The following is a 20,835-nucleotide window of genomic DNA, read 5'->3' on the forward strand; positions in this document are numbered from 1 at the left end:
GACTATTTCCAAAAAGATCTACAAAACTTCACTTATTCTTTGCTTACTGCCATACACTGCCAAAAAAAGAAGCAAGTACTTCATCGAAGCAATATCTATCCTCCTTTCCACATGCTATGAGGACAGACATTGTTTTGCTGAAGTGCCTGCTTCCTTTTTGGCAGTATGTGATTACCTTTTCATCCAGTAATCAGGTATGCAGAAAGCTACAAAACATGAAAAGCAGCTCATATATAGTAGATAAAAAGACATTCCATTGGGTAACATCTGAGAATGGAGGAATAAATCGATGATAAGTGTATGGAATCCTGCAGTGGCTGGAAGAGAACTGATCTTGGGTCATAGCTGTATACAGGTGCATCTCAATAAATTAGAATATCATCAAAAAGTTAATTTATTTCAGTAATTCAATTCAAAAAGTGAAACGTATATATTATATAGATTTATTACACACGGAGTGATATATTTCAAGTATTTCTTTCTTTCAATTTTGAAGATTATGAGATACTGAATTTTGGGTTTTCACTAGCTGTACGCCATAATCATCAAAATTAAAAGAAAGAAATGCTTGAAATATATCACTCTGTCTGTAATGAATCTATATAATATATGTTTAACTTTTTAAATTAAATTACTGAAATAAATTAAGTTTTTGATGAGATTCTAATTTACTGACATGCACCTGTTTATGAGCCAGCTTTATCATTAACTCTGGTGAGTTGCTAGAGTGCATAGGGGGCAGTTGCACAAGGATGAAGATTTATGTTTTATTACAGAGGAAGATTCATGCACTTTATTGTAGCACGTGGCACTCTGACTTCTGTTATTGGACACTTTGTTTTTTGATGTTAGACACTTTAATGAACTTGAGAGCACTTTCCTATTGGCATTTTTCTTTTATGTATGTATTCACATTTTTGGATTTTAAGGGCACATTTTTTGATGCATTTCATAGTACATTATTTAATGAGTATATGTAGTTCACAATTAAATTGAGGAGACCACATATTTTTAGGAACATACGTACTTTTTCTAGAGACTCCAGCTCCAAGATTATGATTGAGGTCAAAGGGATCTAGACGAGTAAGAGAAAGGCATGGAAGTTACTCTGGTATTCAGGAATGCTATAATCAGTTCCACAGAATAGTACACATTTGTCACTAATATATAAAGGTAAGCACAGTTACACACACACCTTCTATAGCAATGCATTTAGACGTCCACTGCTTTTCAAATGTGGTTAGCAATTTTTTCTGTCTGATACTGATAACATATTCCTTAAAATCAAATTCTTCTGTGTAGAACCTAAGAAATCCGAGCCAAAGTTCTCCAACTGACTCAGTATTCTTCCCCAGGAATGGAAACCGGCATCTCTGTAAGACAACATACTCCAATATGAAAGTGCAATTACAGTCAAAATTAATAATTTAGGTCTTGGTTAGAATTAGAATGGATAAGAACCTCTGTCTGATTAGAAAAAGGAAGCATGAAAACCTGTCAATTCCCTGACTGTCTGCATCCCAACTAGGGAGATTTCCTTTCACAACAATTTGTACATATTAACAGAGACCTCACAAATGGTCTAAAGCAGCCTCTCTCAATCAGGATTCCTTCAGAGGTTGCTAGCGGTTCCTTGAGCAATTTTTACTTCTCAGATAAGCAACCACTGACACCAATGATCTTTTTAGCCATCTGTAATGGATGGATTCTTCCTACTGGTCTCAAGAGTAATGAGCATTCTTTGATAGATATAGTAGATATAGTAATTATTAGCAGAGGTTCCCTGAGACTGAAAAGTTATTTCAAGGGTATCTTTGTGTTAAAAAGGTTGAGTAAGGCTAGTATAAAGTTTCCCCTGAATTATGCTGCTGTGCCCCCACTGGAGTAATTTAAGATAAAATAATAAAATACGACTCACTTATCCAAGTCATGGTATAGATAGTAGTAGTTTGTCACATTCAAGTAGACCTATTCTGTATTGTTGAAGCCTACAAGATCTGCCTGCTCAATATATTTATCAGAACAACTCTATCACACTATAAATTAACTAGATAATTTGGATAATATCTAATAATTCACTTTATTCCATAATTTAATGCAGTACTCACTAATTCCTCTGTGTTATCAAAGAAGAAAGCGTTCCAACCATCCACCATCCTCCGAGGAATAACTTGCCCATCATATATCTACGTATTAAAGAAAGATCTTGATTAAACCTTTTTTTTTTCTTTATAGCGGAAATGCCCTTTTGGCCTATTGAGCAGAGATCCTAATCTAATCATCATATTATTCCCCTTACTCTCTATTATATAATAGGATATTTGGATACTTAACCATGGTAAGACTAGAATGCAATATATTTTTTTAATCATTGTTTAGATGTTATATTGCAGATATTTAATATTTATTATGTACTGCACTTCTCTTTTAGAGATAGCAGGCTGGTAAATGCTTGCAGGGAATGTATATCTGTACTGCTGCAAATATATGGAGTCCTACCAGCAAAAATTTATAGTTTCTTTACTGCGAACCATATCAAAACCTTAATAAAAATACATCTGATTAAAAAAAGACATCTCTCCTACCTCTTGTAGCACCGGTATGACGGGTGGGTTTCTCTGTTGTAAGAAATAAAGGACCATCAGGATGTAGGCATAAGAAGACAGACTTCCTCTTGACGCATCCCCAATATCACAGCGCTGATAAAATAACACAGAGACTAGTAAGAAGAACATCTATATTTATCAGAATCCTGCGCTCGGTTCCTATTAAAGTGGAAATGCACTCTTCCCCTCTTGTATGTGGTATATCTAAGCTGGTTAAGCTGTAGAAAAGTATGGCATCACAGTGCTGTTCTAAGTTACTAAAATGAGGCAGGCCTGTCATACAACTCTTCCATAGCCTAACCTTCTGGTAGTACAAATCAAGCAGTATTGGTTCATTGGGACCATTGGGATATTGGGTCAAAGGGTATGGTGCATTTTTAATATTTTTCTTTTATGCTTTTTTAATTCCTGTGAAGCAGCACTTCTGTTATAACAGATCACTTAAAATAGTAGCTGGTGCAGAAGGGCACTGGATTATCTAATCCACATCTAACTGGATTATCTAATCCACAACTTTTTGTTGACAGAATCAGGTATTGCTTGGCTCCTTAACTTGCTGACTCCTAGAAGGCTGGTGGGTAACTAAACTTTTCAACCAAAATATTACAATATTGTTTAAAATTTAGCTAACTACGTAAAAGCTTGATATAAACAACCACCCTATGTTATTTGTTTTGATATGTTTTGTATGTTTATTTTGTAATATATGTATATGAGGGCAGGTTCTTTTTCCTAACTTGCTGTGATTCACAACCTATCACACAACGTAACCAATCTACAAATACCTATATTTAACCCTGTAACAAAAATATGGACGCGCATGCAAAATAAATATATAAAAGTCATTGTAAAATATTCAATAAATGCTTTAAATATTTCCTCACTAAAAAAAAAAAAAATCACTAAACTGTAACTGTAATGTGACATGAGAGGTAAAGTCTATGAGTTGGCCTTCACATTTTTTAAAGGGCATCTGTCACTTTATAATTCAATACTTCCCTTCCTTGTGCTCCCCTGCTATTAAAGGATAAAAGTATATGGGCAGTGAATGCCCAGAATGAGCAAAGTGACAGATGCTCTTTAAGCAGGCAGATCAGTGATGAGAATGGTTCATCGATCAATAACATAAATATGGAAAGTAAGATTGTAAAAAGTCATATGAAAAACAATAATATAATATGATAAACAAGGTAATGGCAATTCAAAATCGGCGCTCTCTACAAATTACTTTGACAATATACAGATTTAATTGCTATTTGGGGAAAACGTATAACATTTCATACACTAGAACTCATCAGTTTGTTGATAAAGCATATGAATTACCTTGGCAAAAAACTTTACAGCATATCCCAGATATTTTACTCGAGGGTCGATGGCAGCATATGTCGCCAGCATCCTGGTGTTGTGCTGAGCCTAAACATAACAGACACTCAATTTCAGCAAAGAAACTGCAACTTCACTTTTAAACTAACCTATGATATCATATAAGAAATTTATGGAGGCTGCCACTGCTGACCTCCTCCTGTAAATATTAGTTGTCTGGTCATTATGCTGACCTACTACTTTAGAAGTCGCTGAGCAGGACAAGTATGAAGATCAGGGCAAAATGAGAAAAAGTCAGAAGTCCTGATCTGCATGCTTTTTCTGGGTGGTGACAGAATATGAGTGTTATCATGACAGCCAAGCATCTGAGACATGACATGTTCTTCCACTTACCAGTGTGTTGTACAGGCTGATGTCTCCCTCTACACCACTTTCTCGGTGTTCAAACTTCACAATGGGGACTTTGGCTGTTGTTATTGGCAAAATGTTCTTTAAGCCTGAACAAGCATAAATTAGATTCTATTTATATTCTGAGAGAATAAGAAACGGTTATAAATAGCAAACAACTTTTCTCATACATTACCTGGGTGTCTTTTAAGAATTTTTGCCAAACCTTCAATTATTTCCTTACAATTTAGTTTCTAAAAGAAGAAAAATAACATTAATACTAAAATGAACACATTGGCCAAAAATAAAATAAAAAAATGTACTAATCACAAGTTATGTCATACAAAGGCAAAGAAATAGACTAAAGCAAATAAGAAGCTTTTTGACTTAAATAGCACCAAAAATGTATTAATGACATAACACTGTGAAGGAGGAAAGGGTAGGCCCAGGCCTAATTGTAGCTTGTTCTCTTTAATACATACAAAAGGGAGATTCAATTGTTCAGGAGGTAGTGCTCCATATCAGTCTTCCAAAATACCCTAAAACATTGACAGCATATTGTACATTTCTTTTTAATGTTTTTATTTCTCAATAAAATGTACCATAGATCTATAACACGTCATGATTGAAACAATAGGCTTTTTTTCTTTATGTATTATATAACACATTTCCACAGACCTGAATGGATTACTTACGTGCACTGTGTTTTATATCTTTTTGAATAAGTCTATTGTACTTTTAAGGAGTATCTGAACATTTTAGAGTAACTCTAATAAAAACATCACAAGTCATTATTATAAAGGGAGATGTGCCAGGTTATATGCTCATCTTGTTCACACAGCAAGTATCTAATAAAGGAAACCTAGCTCTAAGCCTGGTATAACCACTTAAGATGTGAGCACCCAAAATGGACCCTGTAGGTTAGAAGGTAAACTAACATTACCTACTCCACCTTCCTGATCACGTTGCACTTAGCTACATGGATGATTAGCTTTCAATGCCCACGCAGCTAATGCAGTGGTCTGCCATCTTCTTCTCCTTTCTTTAGAAATACCGGAATGGATCAGAGTAATTCTGACTGGTCAAAGCGATTGCCTGCAATGACCAACCAGAATCTTTCTGATCTGTCCCAGCTTTCCTAATGAAAGAACGGCAGAAGACCACAGCTTTCAAATCCCAGGATTGCTGCACTGGCTGCATGGGGAGTGAAAGGTAATAATCCATAGAGTATACTTAAATCAGCCAAACAATGCATGTGCAATAAAGAAATATATTGTACTATGCCTTTAAAAGCATGAACACAGTGCACCAATCACAATGTCCACAGTCCAAGCATATCTTCACTTCTTGTGACCATAAAAAGTGAATGAATAGTTTCCACTTTTCAGTGTTGCACCCATGCCTCACCTCTCTCCTCTCAAGTGCTCAGTTATCAAAAATATTTGACATCTTATATTTAAATAAGTAGGCCAAAGCTTGCCTAATTTTTTACCAATGGCTCTCCCAGGTCCTCCTCCAATCATAACAGGTAACCTGTGTAGATGATTCCCAGTAGCCAGGGCAGCCCACTCGCTGCACCATAATTAACTTCTTTTTCCACGATCTGCCATCAGGCCACATTTCTCCAAAACAAATCCAGATATCCTATTGTGGAGATTCTTGCCTCTTCTGTATTGTGAGCACAGTCGGCTCTTTCACAAACTGCTCAAATTTGTAGAGCTTGTAGTAGGCCTCTTTATTGGACTGGGCTGCTCCCTAGGCAACTGCCTAGTTGCTGGTAATCTATAAGAAGTAGTAGTTAATTATGGTGCAGCAGCAAATCGTCTGCTCTGGATGCTGGGAATCACGTACATAGAGGAAGAATCACCTGATCGGAGGAAGACATGGGAGACCTGGGAAAGCCACTGGAGAAAAATTACACAAGCATTGACCTACTTATTTAAATATAGGCGGTCACATATTTTTTGCTGAGTTACTTGAGAGAGAGGTGAAGCACGGATGCAATACTGAAAGTGGGAATTATTCATTCACTTTTTATGGTCACAAGAAGTGAACATATGCTTGGACTGTGAACACTGTGGCCATTGTGATTGGTGCACATTGTTGATGCTTCTAAAAGACACAGTACAATATATTTCTTTATTGCCCATGCATTTGCTGACGTGCTTTAGGTTTATTTGTGGATTTGAGCACATTTAGCAAATTTATTTGATAAACTGTTCAATTAATTAGATGTAGAATATTTTTAGATTCTGTAGGCCTGAGCTGTGTTTGTATGTAAAAAATACATCATCCACAGAAGTTGAAAAAGCAGAGACCGGGGTGGGGTTTAGGGAGGGTGCAGAGTTTTAGTTCCCGTTTTATTTTTTGTGAAAAACATAAAAAATTCTTACTTCAGCATTCTCGTGGCCTTCAAGGGTCATACAGATGTCAAGATCACTATCACGAAATCCAAATCCATTCTTAGAGGAACCAAACAAGCACAGCCTGGCATTACCTATTTGGAACATACAAATGAAAAGTCAGTATATTTCTTTTACATTCTCTGCTGCTGTCTAACCTGCTGCTGTCTACACCAGTGGTGCAATTCTTACAGTATCTCACAGAAGTGAGTCCACCCCTCACATTTTTGTAAATATTTTATTATATCTTTTCATGTGACAACAATGAAGAAATGACACTTTGCTACAATGTGAAGTAGTGAGTGTACAGCTTGTATAACAGTGTAAATTCGCTGTCCCCTCAAAATAACTCAACACACAGCGATTATTGTCTAAACCGCTGGCAACAAAAGTGAGTACATCCCTAAGTGAAAATGTCCAAATTGGGCCCAATTAGCCATTTTTCCTCCCCGATGTCATGTGACTCGTTAGTGTTACAAGGTCTCAGGTATTAATGGTGTGTTAAATTTGGTGTTATCGTTCTCACTCTATCATAGTGGTCACTGGAAGTTCAACATGGCACCTCATGGCAAAGAACTCTGAGGATCTGACAAAAAAGAATTGTTGCTCTACATAAAGATGGCTTAGGCTATAAGAATATTGCCAAGACCCTGAAACTGAGCTGCAGCACGGTGGCGAAGACCATGCAGCGGTTTAACAGGACAGGTTCCACTCAGAACAGGTTGTACCTGTCTATGGCTCTAAGGTTATTCTGGATACTGGTCCAGAAAAGGGCATTGGTGCAGGCAGACCAAGTACCTACCCAATCAGTAGCTTTGCCTTTACACAGATCCCACCCAACACTGCAGCTTTGTCCCTGCACCAATACGCAGAGGGAAGCAGAGCTGCAGGACCGTGGGAAATGCACCATTAATTTTATCAGTTCATTTTAGACAGCAAAAGAAATGTAAATATACATTATATGTGGGTTTAGGGTAATTTAAAAAGCACATATAAATCTTGATAAAAGGTACACAATATATTCAAATAATTTATGTCAAGTTAATGATAAAGACTACATAGGTTATGCCGCTCAAAGCCAGTGGATAAGAGTTTCCCTCTGCCGGTGTTCGTATATGGGAGAAGGTATTTATCAACTGATTCAGAAGTGTAAGGCGTGCAAAAATGGGATCAGGCTCAAGTCAACCCGGTGCTCTAGAAATGTTGGTGATTGCATGTGGTCTCCGGGGCTTGGTCAAAGAGGTGATTTACAGAGTACAATAATAGCTACAATTACAGCACAAAAATCTACCCTCATTATTTTCAAAGTTCAGAGCTTCTAAGCAACATAGGATTATTAAAGGTTTCTGTCTTCATTGGCTGGAGTAATCACAATTATATTAGAACAACACAATGTTATCATTTAGCTTTGTAATGGCAGCAACAATTGGGTGGAACTGGCCACGTTCAGTGCAGTCAGCCTTAAAATGTTGCAGTGCTAAGGAAATTAACAATAAGGCCTTTTTTATCTTATGCTTTTTTTATTTATAGTCATAACCCTAGTTCTACCCTGCACAAATGGGATTGGTCTCTAGGAGTTTTCAAAACCATACTCACTATTGAATTCTTTGCGGATGAACCTCTCCAGGTAAATAAGGATCTGTTCCCGATTATGCTGCTCAACAGCACTTGGAGAAAGTTCATCTATAAGAAACAACACAGCAAAGGCAAAAAATTAACATTGCAACTTAAGCATCACTTACTAGCTTTCTAACTGAAGGTATAACTTGTACTCCATTTTAAATGAAAAATTTTTTACCAAACAGGAGGTACTTAAAGATACCTGCTGGTACCTTTGCTCACTTCTTCTGGAGTAGCCACATTTTCTAGCAAGCTCAAAGACACATTGAAAATGAATAAAAAAATTACTGAATGGAAAAACACTGCAAGTGAGCATCTAAAACACTTGATTTTTCTGCACCTGCAGTGGTTAGTTTGGTGACAGAGTCTTTTCAAAGCTGAACACCACATTCATATTAAACATATACCACCACCCACCCAAGTCATTGTTCTCTAGAAATCTAGAGCTCTAAACAGCACTCTATCTTCACTCTGCAGCTAATTTCTCTAAACTGGCTGTGAGCAAGGAGTAGCCTTTAGGTCACCGAGATGCACAAATGCAGTGGCTCAAAGCTGCTGGGGTCAAGTGGCAGTGTAGAGCTTGGGAGTATAACAAATTTAATGCCCTTTGCTATGGCCAAGCACAACATAGTGCAAAGTGAAGATGTGTTTTTTTTTTTTCCCTGAGACGTGTAATGGGTGTTTAGGACAGCCCACTAGGAATGAAAGCGGTTGCATGATGGCGGTAATCCTCACAAATCCAGTCACTAAGTAAAGACTTCAAAGGGGAGATGAAGAACTGGAGACACAATCTTTCTCTTCTACTGACAGTAAAAAAAATTGTGTTTTTCTGCTTTAAAATGGAGTACAGTCACTTACAACATACCAAAGGAATGGTTCAATAAATGCTTGTTAGGGCAGCACATTATGTCAACAAATGTTTTACTTACACAAGTTATAATGAATATTTCTCTTAGCAATCATTATTCCGGGTACCACATAGGTACAGGTTACAGAACACTGACTACTATGGCCACCATCTCCTAAAGACTTTATAAATTAGCACCTAAATTCAGTATATTGTTCAATCTGTCTTAAGGAAGAGACTAATATGAATAAAGGAATAATCACCCTATTCTAGGGATGCTTGAAATAACATTTCAAAAATAATCTGTCATCTATCCCTTGTGGTTAAACTAGAGCCCAGTAATACTGTAACAATAAGCACCCTACCATAGCACCTCTTGCAGACTCTGTCCAGTATATCCCGGAATCTGGGGTTCATTGGGGGCAGGGGTTTCAGATCAATCTTTTTGAAATCTTCAGGACAGTCATCCCTGGAGTGTCCATCACGCTTGCAGATGCTGCAGACTATGGTGGGAGGCTGTAAGGATAGGAAAGGAAAGCATTGCTTAAAAAGTCTCCATAATATTTAAAATATCTTATCGGTCAGGCTGATTTAGGTTTAGAACTACATTAGTTATAGTTCATCCCTCTTTCCAAAAGCCACCTCCTCACTGCTACAAACCTTAAAGCTGAACTCCAGGAAATTAAATGTAAATATATCCTTGAGTGAATCCCCCACACTGTGTTAAATGCCTATGGTACTGGTAAGAAGCACATTTACTTATTCCCTCGCTCTCTTAGACTCATCTTTCTATTCAACTAGTCAACGTCAGTCTCTTCTCTCTGAAGCTCTGGTTGGCGATTGCAGCCATGATGTTATCACATTGCAAGACCGCCAGTCCAGTAATGGAAGTAAGGATGCTGAGGACCCACCTACAAGCCTGAGTGTCACAGAGAGCAGGTGCATGCCAGCTGCCTGAAGAATGAGGCATTATAAGAGCTTTTTACTGATACCTTAGGCAAAGAAAGTGTTTACCCGTTCCAGTGCAGGGGGAGCCCCACCACAAGGTAGTTGCTTCATTTTCTAAGAGTTTACTACAAATACCCCCCTCTCCTCATCACCATAGTAAAAGGGGAGGTGCTCTCTAGGCCCAAGCCATAGGGGAGGACTCAGCCAAGATTAACTTGGAGTTTCAATGCAGCAGAGGTAGCGTTGTCAGCTTACTATAAGAAGTTAGTTCAAAGGATTTCTGAGGACAATGTTCTGTACTTGCAGCACTTTTAAAGTTAAAAAAAAAATGTAAAAAAAAAAATACATATATTGGTGAGATATACAGTGGGGAAAATATTTATTTAATCCCCTGCAGATTTTGTAAGTTTGCCCACTTACAAAGAAATGAAGGCTATATAATTTTTATCTTAGGTGTATTTTAAATGATAAAGACAGAATATCAACCAAACATCCAGAAAAAACACGATACAAATGTTATAAATTGAGTTGTAGTTCAGTCAGTAAAATAAGTATTTGACCAACCAACCATAATTCTGGCTCATGTGGTACTAAGTTATGTTTTGCTTGGGGATCAAATACTTATTTTACTCACTGAACAGCAACTCAATTTATAACATTTGTATCATGTTTTTTCTGGATTTTTGGTTGATATTCTATTATAAGAACCCACAGAGAAAGATCAGTCATCGGGAGATCCATGCAGTGTAGTTTATGTATTAAAATAGTCGGAAGCATTCTAGTATGAAAAACATATTACTGCACAAAACCCACAAATATAAAAGTTAGAAACAAAATGTAAAACCTACACCCTTCACCCATTGTTGTCTTAAATGCCAAGTCCGGATCACCACTTCACACACACCAAATCCCAACAGTTTAAATTGCTGTTCCTAGGGGGCCAAATTAGGGGTATGTGACCACAACCTCACCATAATGATCTCAACTCCAGAAAGGCTAGAGTGCTGTAGCGGGGCAATTGGTCCTCATAAATTAACAAGGTCAATGGTGAACCAGGTCGTAAACTAATCCCCCAAAAATTTCTGTCTCAGCCTCCAAACACAATGTAAGCATAAGGTCACATATGCTGAAATTGCAAGTTAATGATAAATATATTCCAAATAAGTAAAACGCTGCAATAAAGCATCTAAAAACTTGATTTTTCTGCGTTTGCACATTTTTTATTTAAGCTGGTGACAGGGTTGCTTTATCACATGCGCTAAACACACTGCAATAAACCCGACTGCTGTGAATGACCCCTTAGTCTGGAGAAAGGGCACCAAAACAGATCTGTATCACTTGGCTAGTGCAATGCACTGTAAAGCTGTACACAATAATGTGCTACCACGTACTGAAGTGCACCGCAATGCAGGTGTATTATGAAGGTACATTGGAGTACCATTTACAATGACAGTGCACCCATGCCAGCAGTATTTATGGTGTGGCCCTTCCTCATCCATAATAATTAAAATTGTTGCAGTCAAAGTGTGGGCCTTTTAAACAGGCAAAGCTCAGAGATTTCCAGCCAGCCGCAGGATGAGATGGGCAAGCTTTTGTGTAGCGCAGCTTAAGTCTCTTAAAACAGCTTGACAGTTAGACATTACAGTGGGCTTTGGAGGCTGTTGCAAGTGCATATGTATCTGCAGTAATTTTTTTTTTAATCAAAATAAGTCAATGTAACTGTGACAGCTGCTGTGAATAAACAGACAACTTGTCCTTAGTGGTTAGCTTGTGACATGTAGAACACGTTTCCTCTTACCTTTCCAGAAGTCAATATAAGCTTATCAAACACATAATACAGCTCATCCTCACTAAGGCTTCCTTCATTCTTCATGTGACGGTGCGAGGTAGCAGAAGTGCAGCCGTCAGAGCAGGATTCGTCCAGAGAACTGACTGCGTCTGACGCACACTTTACTTCAGTAGTATCATGTAAATCCTTAATAGTTGTAGAATTTTGTCCATTACAGTTTTTGCTCCCTTTATCCTCCAAGAGTGCAGATGTCTGGTCTGTCTCTGAAAAAGGAAGTATATCTAGTTCACAAGAATCTAAAGAAGAGGTAGAATGAACTGCCTCATCGCCATGTACACACAGCCTTTGCATGGCCTTAGCGACCTTGTCCGAAAGACTATCTAATTCGCCCCCCTTGGGCTCTAACCCCGCAATGCAGCTTTCTGCTGTCCCACCATCCTGGTCTATGCCCATTTCTCCTTCTGGGAGACTACCATTATCAACTTGATCTTCAGATGTAGATATATCCTGGCCGGTGCTCTTCTCCCTCTTTTCATCATCCACTTTGGATTTGTTCTCCTCTTTGCTTTGTGGACAGGCAAAATATCTGTATGCCGCTCGGAATCTCTCTAGAATGTACTCGTACACCATCTGGCTGTTAAGGCTCCTTGCAACATTCCTCTTCAGTGCAAAAGGATCTAGGGATAGAAAATATTTTAAAAAATATTAAAAGGGTCACTTCATCCAAATATTATACTTCAGTTATAGTTGGAAAATACTGGACTCTTCCACCTCTTTGTTTCCTACAGTATTTCTTTCTATCCAATTTACAGGATAGAATGTGTGTGCAGAAAAAAATGATTTCCTGTAGCATACAAGAAATTACACTAAAATGTTCAATCATGGCAAGCGACTTAAGTCCTTGCATGTTTACTGTTAACCTGCCACTTGTTTAACAATGAAACATCTGGCCTAACAGGACACACAAGGTAATTGGTACTTAAATCTCTTTAAAAAAGTCACCTGTGTACCTAGGAAGCCCTTAGGCTGTATAAATAACCTCCAATTGTTCCAATATTCAATGAAAAGACACAGTAGCCAATATGGACAAACTCACTGGACTATGTATGTGTAGGGCTTACCCTTTCTGGCAGGGTCTATCCCCAAACTTGGGGATATAGGGCCCCCTAATGATAAATTGGCCAAAAGGCAGCTTTAAGCTAAGTAGTAAAGATAATAAAGCGTATTTAGACTATGCTGATGGTAAAGGTTTCCCTATGTAAATTCCCCTTGATCAGAGCTATTCTTTTTTTTTTTTTAAATTGTGTTCATGCAGACCATTGAAAACAACATTTATTGTGGTCCAATAGACAGAATCCCTGTCATGATTAGTTTTTCAACTGGCTAAGACATTTGGAAACTAGTGCAATCTTGAAGTGTGTTCCCAATTACATCAGCAAATTAAGCAAGGTACAAAGGAATTATTTACTCCTGTTTCCAGACATACACTATATTTCCAAAAGTATTGGGACACCCCTCCAAATCATTGGATTTAGGTACACCAATCACCTCCATGGCCACAGGTGTATAAAAGCAAGCACCTAGACATGCAGACTGCTTCTACAGACATTTGTGAAAGAATGGGTCGCTCTCAGGAGCTCAGTGACTCCAAGCGTGGTACCGTGATAGGTTGTCACCTGTGCAATACGTCCATCTGTGACATTTCCTTACTACTAAATATTCCACGGTCAACTGTTAGTGGTGTTATAACAAAGTGGAAGCAACTGGAAACAACAGCAACTCAGCCATGAAGTGGTAAGCCATATAAATTGACAGAATGGGGCAAGCACATGCTGAAAAGCACAGTGCACAGAAGTCGCACACTGTCTGCAGAGTCAATAGCTAAAGGCCTCCAAACTTTGTGTGGCCTTCAGATTAGCACAACAACAATGCGTAGAGAGCTTCATGGAATGGGTTTCTATGGCCGAGCAGCTGCATCCAAGCCTTACATCACCAAGTACAATGCAAAGCAGCAGATGCGGTGATGTAAAGCACACCGCCAATGGACTCTAGAGCAGTGGAGATGTGTTCTCTGGAGTGCCAAATCACGCTTCTCTGTCTGGCAATCCGATGGATGTGTCTGGGTTTGGCGGCTGCCAGGAGAATGGTACTTGCCTGACTGCATTGTGCAAAGTGTAAAGTTTGGTGGAGGGGGGATTACAGTGTGGGGCTGTTTTTCAGGGGTTGGGCTTGGCCCCTTAGTTTCAGTGAAGGGAACTCTTAAGGCATCAGCATACCAAGACATTTTGGACAACTTCATGATCCCACCTTTGTGGGAACAGTTTGGGGATGGTCCCTTCGTGTTCCAACATGACTGCGCACAAGTGCACAAAGCAAGGTCCACCAAGACACGGATGAGTGAGTTTGGGGTGGAGGAACTTGACTGGCCTGCACAGAGTCCTGACCTCAACCTGATAGAACACCTTTGGTATGAATTAGAATGGAGACTGCGAGCCAGGCCTTCTCGTCCGACATCAGTGCCTGACCTCACAAATGTGCTTCTGGAAGAATAGTCAAACATTCCCATAGACACACTCCTAAACCTTGTGGACAGCCTTCCCAGAAGAGTTGAAGCTGTTATAGCTGCAAAGGGCGAGCTAACTCAATATTGAACCCTACGGACTAAGACTGGGATGCCATTGAAGTTCATGTGCGTGTAAAGGTAGGCGTACCAATACTTTTGGCAATAAAGTGTATCTTCACTACAGCAATAGAATATCTGCACAGTTTAAATCTTACCTTCAATGGCTATTCGTCTTTTTGGCCAATTCTTGGTTTCTCTACTTAGGAGACCTTTTACTCGCACGCTAATCACGTATTCTTCAATTGCAAACTCCAGCGTGTAAAATCTCAGCAATTCCAACCACAGCTGCCCAAGGGATACATGGTGAGGCCGCACAAACACCAAGCGGCACTGTAAACAGAAGACCAGGGTGCTTTAAAGCTATATGACAACATAATTTTTAAAACCCTAAAGTTTACAGTGAACATGTACTGGGAGCTCCAGAGCACAATATTATTCAAATAGTGACTTTATTTACAGAAGATCTGCCACTCTTTCGATGGGTTAACGGTCAGTGAGGGTTCTGTTTGCAGTGACAAATAATGAGAAACGAGTGAGCCTAAGTTTAACTCCATTTCCTAAAGTTGCTATCTGTAAACCAAAGTGCCCCAGGTTTAGAGGCTCCCAGGGCACCCTGGACTCCATGAAAAAAAGGAAATCATTGCACCTGTAGGTACTTGCTACCAACAGCTGCTATCAGTTGAACCATTTGGTCAGTGGAAACACTTAAAGTGAACGTTCAGGCTATTCTATCAAACCCTGTAAAGAACATATTTGTATACTTACCTATTCTGAAGCCGCTCCGGTCTGGTTTCTAGCAGCAACTTCTGTGTAGAGGAGAGATCGCAGAAAATGGCTCAAAATGCCTAGGAGATGATGTGACCCATAGGCTTACTATGGGGCATCTGTTGTTGGCTGTCTCTCAACACAGAAGCTGCCACTGACAGCTAATCCTGGGACTGGACTATTGTGTCTTCAGAATAGGTAAGTATAGAGATCTTTTTTTTACGGGATTAGATAAAACAGCCTTAGAACGGGGGTGGGAGTAGGTTTAGCCTTAGTTAGGTTTACCCTAAACTTCTACTTTAAGTCCATTAACAGTCTTCTTGAACCCAAACCTAAATTGAAAACTGCAATGTCCTACCATCTAAGATACTAGGCTAAAACTGAGATCTCAATGAGATGCATAGGGGCAAAGCCCACAATGAGAGAAACAGTTCCTTTCTGCTTTGGTGTTCATCAAAAAGTATGCTGTACCCATCAGTCTGTTAACAGAAATGTATTCTTTAAAAGCCCAATTGAATTCACATAAATAGATATGCACTAAAGCTGGCCATAGATGGTTCCCTGCTGAACTGGCCGAGATTCGAACAATGTATGGGCAGGTTGAATGTATCCAAGTTGATCGATCAACTTAGGTACAACCAGCCTGTCGGATTTTACACACAATTCTTGCTAGCGGCTATTATAGCTATTATAGCCGCTAGCAGTAATCACTGTGTTCTTCTGACGGGGGGAGAATACAATGGCTCTGAGGGAGGGATTTCCCCATCAACCCCGACCGTGTTGATTGGGGAACGAGCAATTTTTTCTCCTCCAACCCATGGTCACAGGAAAGAAAATTGCTCCATCTTTGGCCGGCTCTAGATACTGTACTAACAACCTCAATTTCATAGTCTTATCTCCCTTTTCCTCTTTCAGCTGGGCAGGGTATTTAATTATGACTTTGCAGTCCAAAAGGCACCAGAAAAGATCTGGTGCTATCAGCAATTCACACAGACCGGATCAGATATGCCTCCTGCTCTTCTCTACAGGTCTGTGTGAAGATGCTTGTGTTGAGAGGTATGGCTGTTACTCAGCTCTGCGAGCACAGGCCACATCAGTGTAAGTGCAGGAAGCAGAAATTTCACCAAGAGAAAAGGGTAATTTAAAACTTTTCCAAGCGAAAATCAGTCAGAAAACAGAACATGCATGGCTAGAAGTCGATAAAAAGATGTGAGATTTCAATTAGATTACAAGATAACAACTGTTTACATCACAGAATTTTAAAGGCCAAGTTTAACTTTTGGAACATGTTTCATGTCTCCTCTGTATTTAGGATGGAACATGTAACATGTTTCAGCTCCTGCTGCCGGTCCCCCCTGATCCCCCTCTTCATGTAACAGTGGCCAAGGATATTCTCCCTGCAACTCGCTGTCACAATTCAAAAACAGAGTGGCCGTGCGGGGCTCTGCCCACACGGCTGCATCATTCATTCACAGATTCCTGTGAATGAATGAACTACAAGTACTGTCATCCACCGCTTCTGATGGCTTGTAGTTCTTAATAAATTCTGGAGGCACTGATGAGTGCCCTTGTTCATTCACAAGCCCTGCAGCTTTCAAACAGACAGCCTGTATTGTAGTATGGGCTGTAAACTGCAGGGATTGCATACAGAAGCCTGAGACTGCACCCATAATCCACTGATCACGGGTGCAATGCTTTCCAGGCTCCTGCGGAAAAAAATAATAAATGCACATTGTTTTTCTGCAAAAATATATGCATTTATTATTTTTTCCTTAAAAAAGTTACCGTATCCTTTAAGGAAAAGTTGTTTTTGTCCTACACAGTGTAGCCCAAGTCACTACTTTTATAGAAGTTTTCTATAGACTACTATTAAACCACGTAGAGCAGATAAAGGACAAGAATCTGAAGTACTGGAAGTATGACTTTCAAATAGGTGTCAAAGATGTCCTGTTAAACCAGCAGACACACTTGCAAAGGATAATATTATCTACAGTGGTATCCTTGCATAAATTCCTCTCCCGAGAGTGAAGAAACTCACCTTTCCCATCTTCTCCTTGTTTCTCCTGCTCTCTGCTTCTAATGCAGCTGCTCTTCTGTGGTTTTGCTCAGCTCTTGCCCTCCCGTCCATTCCTGAAGAGTTCTTGTTATCATTGCTGACTGGCCTGTATTCCCATTCCACATATTTGTCTTCAGAAATGCCCTTTAGATGGTAATCATCCAGCCTCTTAGACTCAAAGCCTTCTATCTATTGCCCAAAAGGATGGTAAAAAAAATAAAAAAAAAATATTATACAGCGGTTCAAGACAAATGACACATTAAACAGAACAGACTTAAAACCGATACATACACACTAAACTGATACCAATACAGGATCCTAATTGAACCTGCCCACAAATTTAAACAAGAACGACACAAAATATTTTTCTAGAGCCATCTACAAACAGAACCTATTAACAATTCTGACTTACTTTGTGTCACTGGGAGGTAAACTATAATGTAATCCAGTTGACCTACTAAAGCAGACACTCAGAACATATTTTTAAAATTTGTATAAGTTTAATGCACAGGTTCTGGTACACCTATATACAGTATGTTATACAGAGGAAAGAGAGACATAGGAATGAAACAAATACACACATGCACTGATAAATAAAGAGTGCATTTTATATATGTCTAGAAATAGTAATAATTGTACATTGAAACCAATATCTTTCAATAAAAGCAAGATCCTTCAACTACTTATTTTGTTTCAGTCATTATTGTTCAGGGAAGGCATACAAGGTGCACACATGCATATGAGTGCTATTTTGTAGATGGTATCAAGGATGGAAACACCACACCAAAGTCTGATGTTCACAGGAATTAATACAACGGACCCATTTTCCCAAGATTTTAGCAAACCTAGTATTGCACAATCAGGCCTCAAAAATTATACTATAAAGAGGCAAAGCTTTAACTAGTCATTTCCAGTCCTTGTTGTTTAATAGAATTGGATGTCCAATTTAACACTCGTTTCCTTTGCTTAAAAGCGGAGAAAATGTGGAAAACCTTTTTGGAAGTGCTAAGAACCAGCTCACCAAACATACCTAAAAGGCACCATTCTGAACTTAAATGTTGGGTATGCCAAATGCTGGGAAAATAAACTCAGTGATATGTGGCTGCAAGGGTCTGATTTTGTCACAGGCATATACCATATGTAAAATACCTCCATATGCTTGTTGGAATTTATGACAGATACACTTAGAAAAAATTTGATGTGATTGTCCTTCTTAGTTTATATTCAATGTTATGCTTTGATTTTATTTAAAGATAGTGGAACCTATGCGGCATCTTTCCTATATGTTTCATGCTAAAAAAAATATATTTTTAAGGTAAACCTATGAAAATATGAATCCCCCACCTTCCGTACCATATCTTACCTTTAGCGTGCCTAAAGAGCCTATACAACACTTGATTTTTTGTACGGTGACATTTGCATAGAACTAGAAAGCTCTCCTTACCTACAGTGATTGGGCCAGGTGATTGGATGTGCACGTACCAAGTGTAGGATGGGAGGGGGCATGCAGAAAATTTGCTGCAGCAATCCATTGGAGAGGCAGACACAGTGGGGTTGATTTAGTAAAGGCAAATATACCTTGCAATTTGTAAAGTGCAGTTGCACTCTGAAAGTGCAGTTGCTCCAGAACTTCGTAAATGAGGTACAGCTTCACTTTTCAAAGAATACCTAAACGCTTGCAGGGAAAATAAAAAAAAAAAAAAAAGCATCTTTGCTTCCATGTGATTAGATGATGGAAGTCAGCAAAGCATCTGTTCATTTACTAAGCTCTGGAGCAACTGCTCCTGCAGAGTACAACTGTACATTGCAAAGTGCTAAGTCTATTTTCCTTTAGTAAATCAACCCCAGTAATGGCAAGAAGTGGCCCTGAAGAGTGTCTGCTATACAGTTGTAGGTAGTTATTTTGTAGTTATTTTGCCTTTTAGCAGCAATTAACTGGTGTAATTTAAAAAAAGATCTCCAGCCCAAAATATTACACTGTCCTGGTAGAAAATTCCTAAAGCCTCATCCCTGTGATTTCCCCAGAAAACTATTGCTTATTGCTTGCAGTCTCACTATCTGTTGACCAAAACAATAAATGGTGCAAGAGATGAAAGGGGAACTTCAAAAGGAAAATTTGCAGAGGCCCTAACTATACGATTAGTTGTATACAAGTAAGTACATATAAGTACTGCAGTTTTGTTAACAGATGTACTAAACAAATAGTAAGGCCACATGCACACTGGAAATATCTACAGCTGCTCCTAGGGGTGTCTGGCACTTTTTTTTCCTTCCTCTAAACTGCTGTGCATGTTAGCCTATGTTTTCATACACACAAACATTTGGAGGCGTTTAGAGGCAGGAGAAAGAAAAACCCACTGCTAGTGCGTCCAGAGCAGCTGAGTTTTGGCAGAGAAAAAAAAAAACTGCTAGACTTGCGTTAATGCATGTAACTGCATTAACGCCAGGCGTGTTTAGCACATGAGCGTTAATTAATTTCAAAGGCCAGAATAAATAATTTATTCTGGCCAATGAAATAAACACCCAAATGTTTGACAGGGTAAACACGTTACACAACTTTACAAGCGTCAGGTTTTTTTTTTTGCCAAAATGCTGCTGCTAGGAGGAAGGCTTCTAGGAGAGCTAATAAAAATGTCCAGTGTGCATGAGGCCTTAAAGTACAGTGTACATAACTTGCAAAAAATTAAAGGAAGAGACAACACGGAAAAATCCATTCTGACTGTGGCTTACCCGGGATCCCAGATATGTCGGAAGGATTGGTGGCTGTCTTTTTTGGAGGAAAAATACCACCATTAAGGCAAAAGAGTAAGAAGGGATCCCCCCTTCTGCTTGGCAGTCTATGTGACACAGCTGGAAAAGATAAACAAGATAACAATTATATAAATTAGTGATTTCCTCTAATCCAGTCAGTGCTTTGTGTTGACCATTAGCACAAGTTCACACCACAATTTCAGCATTCCAGATGTATTTTTGCATGCACATTTACATGCCTTTTAGATGAGTTTTCAATGCAGTCCGGTGCTTATTTTTTCTTCTTTCCTTTTTGTAGTTTGACATTTGAAAAATATTTTCATTAGGACCATGTGCATTGCAGTGCATTTACATGCATTTTGATGCAATCTGGGCGTAAAAATGCAGCATGTTGTACTTTTGTTGAAAGCGCTGGAATTGACTGCACTGGCGTGAACTGGGGCCATTGGGATAAATGGCAAACAATGTGCATGCAGTCTGGATGCAGTTTAAAAATGCACTGGAAAGCATCTGCTGTGAACCAGCCCTTAAAAGGAATGTATAGCACATTCAACACATTTTAAAAACACATCAAGAGATCAGCTTTCTCTAAATAACATTATCACAGTGTGTTAATGCTTGTAGAGGAAACAGGTCCACAGTGTCCGCATGCATCAACACTGCAGCCCGCCATCATTTTGGCAAAAGAGTGAAACATCTGCTATTTAGCTTATTGCAA

At 39.0% G+C, this 20,835-nt stretch overlaps 1 protein-coding gene across 3 annotated transcripts in view; it reads right to left on the reverse strand.

The window, feature by feature from the left end:
• Positions 1–20,835, reverse strand: part of TUT4 (terminal uridylyl transferase 4) — an 84,063-nt gene that overhangs the window by 12,346 nt on the left and 50,882 nt on the right. For 2 of the 3 annotated variants that reach the window (XM_089666564.1, XM_089666565.1), the window contains exons 10-23: positions 20,097–20,216; positions 17,349–17,555; positions 14,701–14,875; positions 11,932–12,599; positions 9,551–9,701; positions 8,315–8,401; positions 6,710–6,813; positions 4,513–4,570; positions 4,323–4,426; positions 3,930–4,019; positions 2,586–2,699; positions 2,109–2,186; positions 1,196–1,373; positions 1,028–1,075 (exon numbers count right to left, since the gene is read on the reverse strand). In XM_089666564.1, coding sequence (XP_089522690.1) covers positions 1,028–1,075; positions 1,196–1,373; positions 2,109–2,186; positions 2,586–2,699; positions 3,930–4,019; positions 4,323–4,426; positions 4,513–4,570; positions 6,710–6,813; positions 8,315–8,401; positions 9,551–9,701; positions 11,932–12,599; positions 14,701–14,875; positions 17,349–17,555; positions 20,097–20,216 — 2,182 coding nt within the window. The remainder of the gene's footprint in view (positions 1–1,027; positions 1,076–1,195; positions 1,374–2,108; positions 2,187–2,585; positions 2,700–3,929; positions 4,020–4,322; positions 4,427–4,512; positions 4,571–6,709; positions 6,814–8,314; positions 8,402–9,550; positions 9,702–11,931; positions 12,600–14,700; positions 14,876–17,348; positions 17,556–20,096; positions 20,217–20,835) is intronic. The other variant, XM_089666566.1, reaches the window with a different exon arrangement.

Source organism: Staurois parvus, unplaced genomic scaffold (assembly GCF_062004578.1).
Source record: "Staurois parvus isolate SC_StPar_1 unplaced genomic scaffold, SC_StPar_1.0 ptg002753l, whole genome shotgun sequence".
Classification (NCBI taxonomy): Eukaryota; Metazoa; Chordata; class Amphibia; order Anura; family Ranidae; genus Staurois; species Staurois parvus.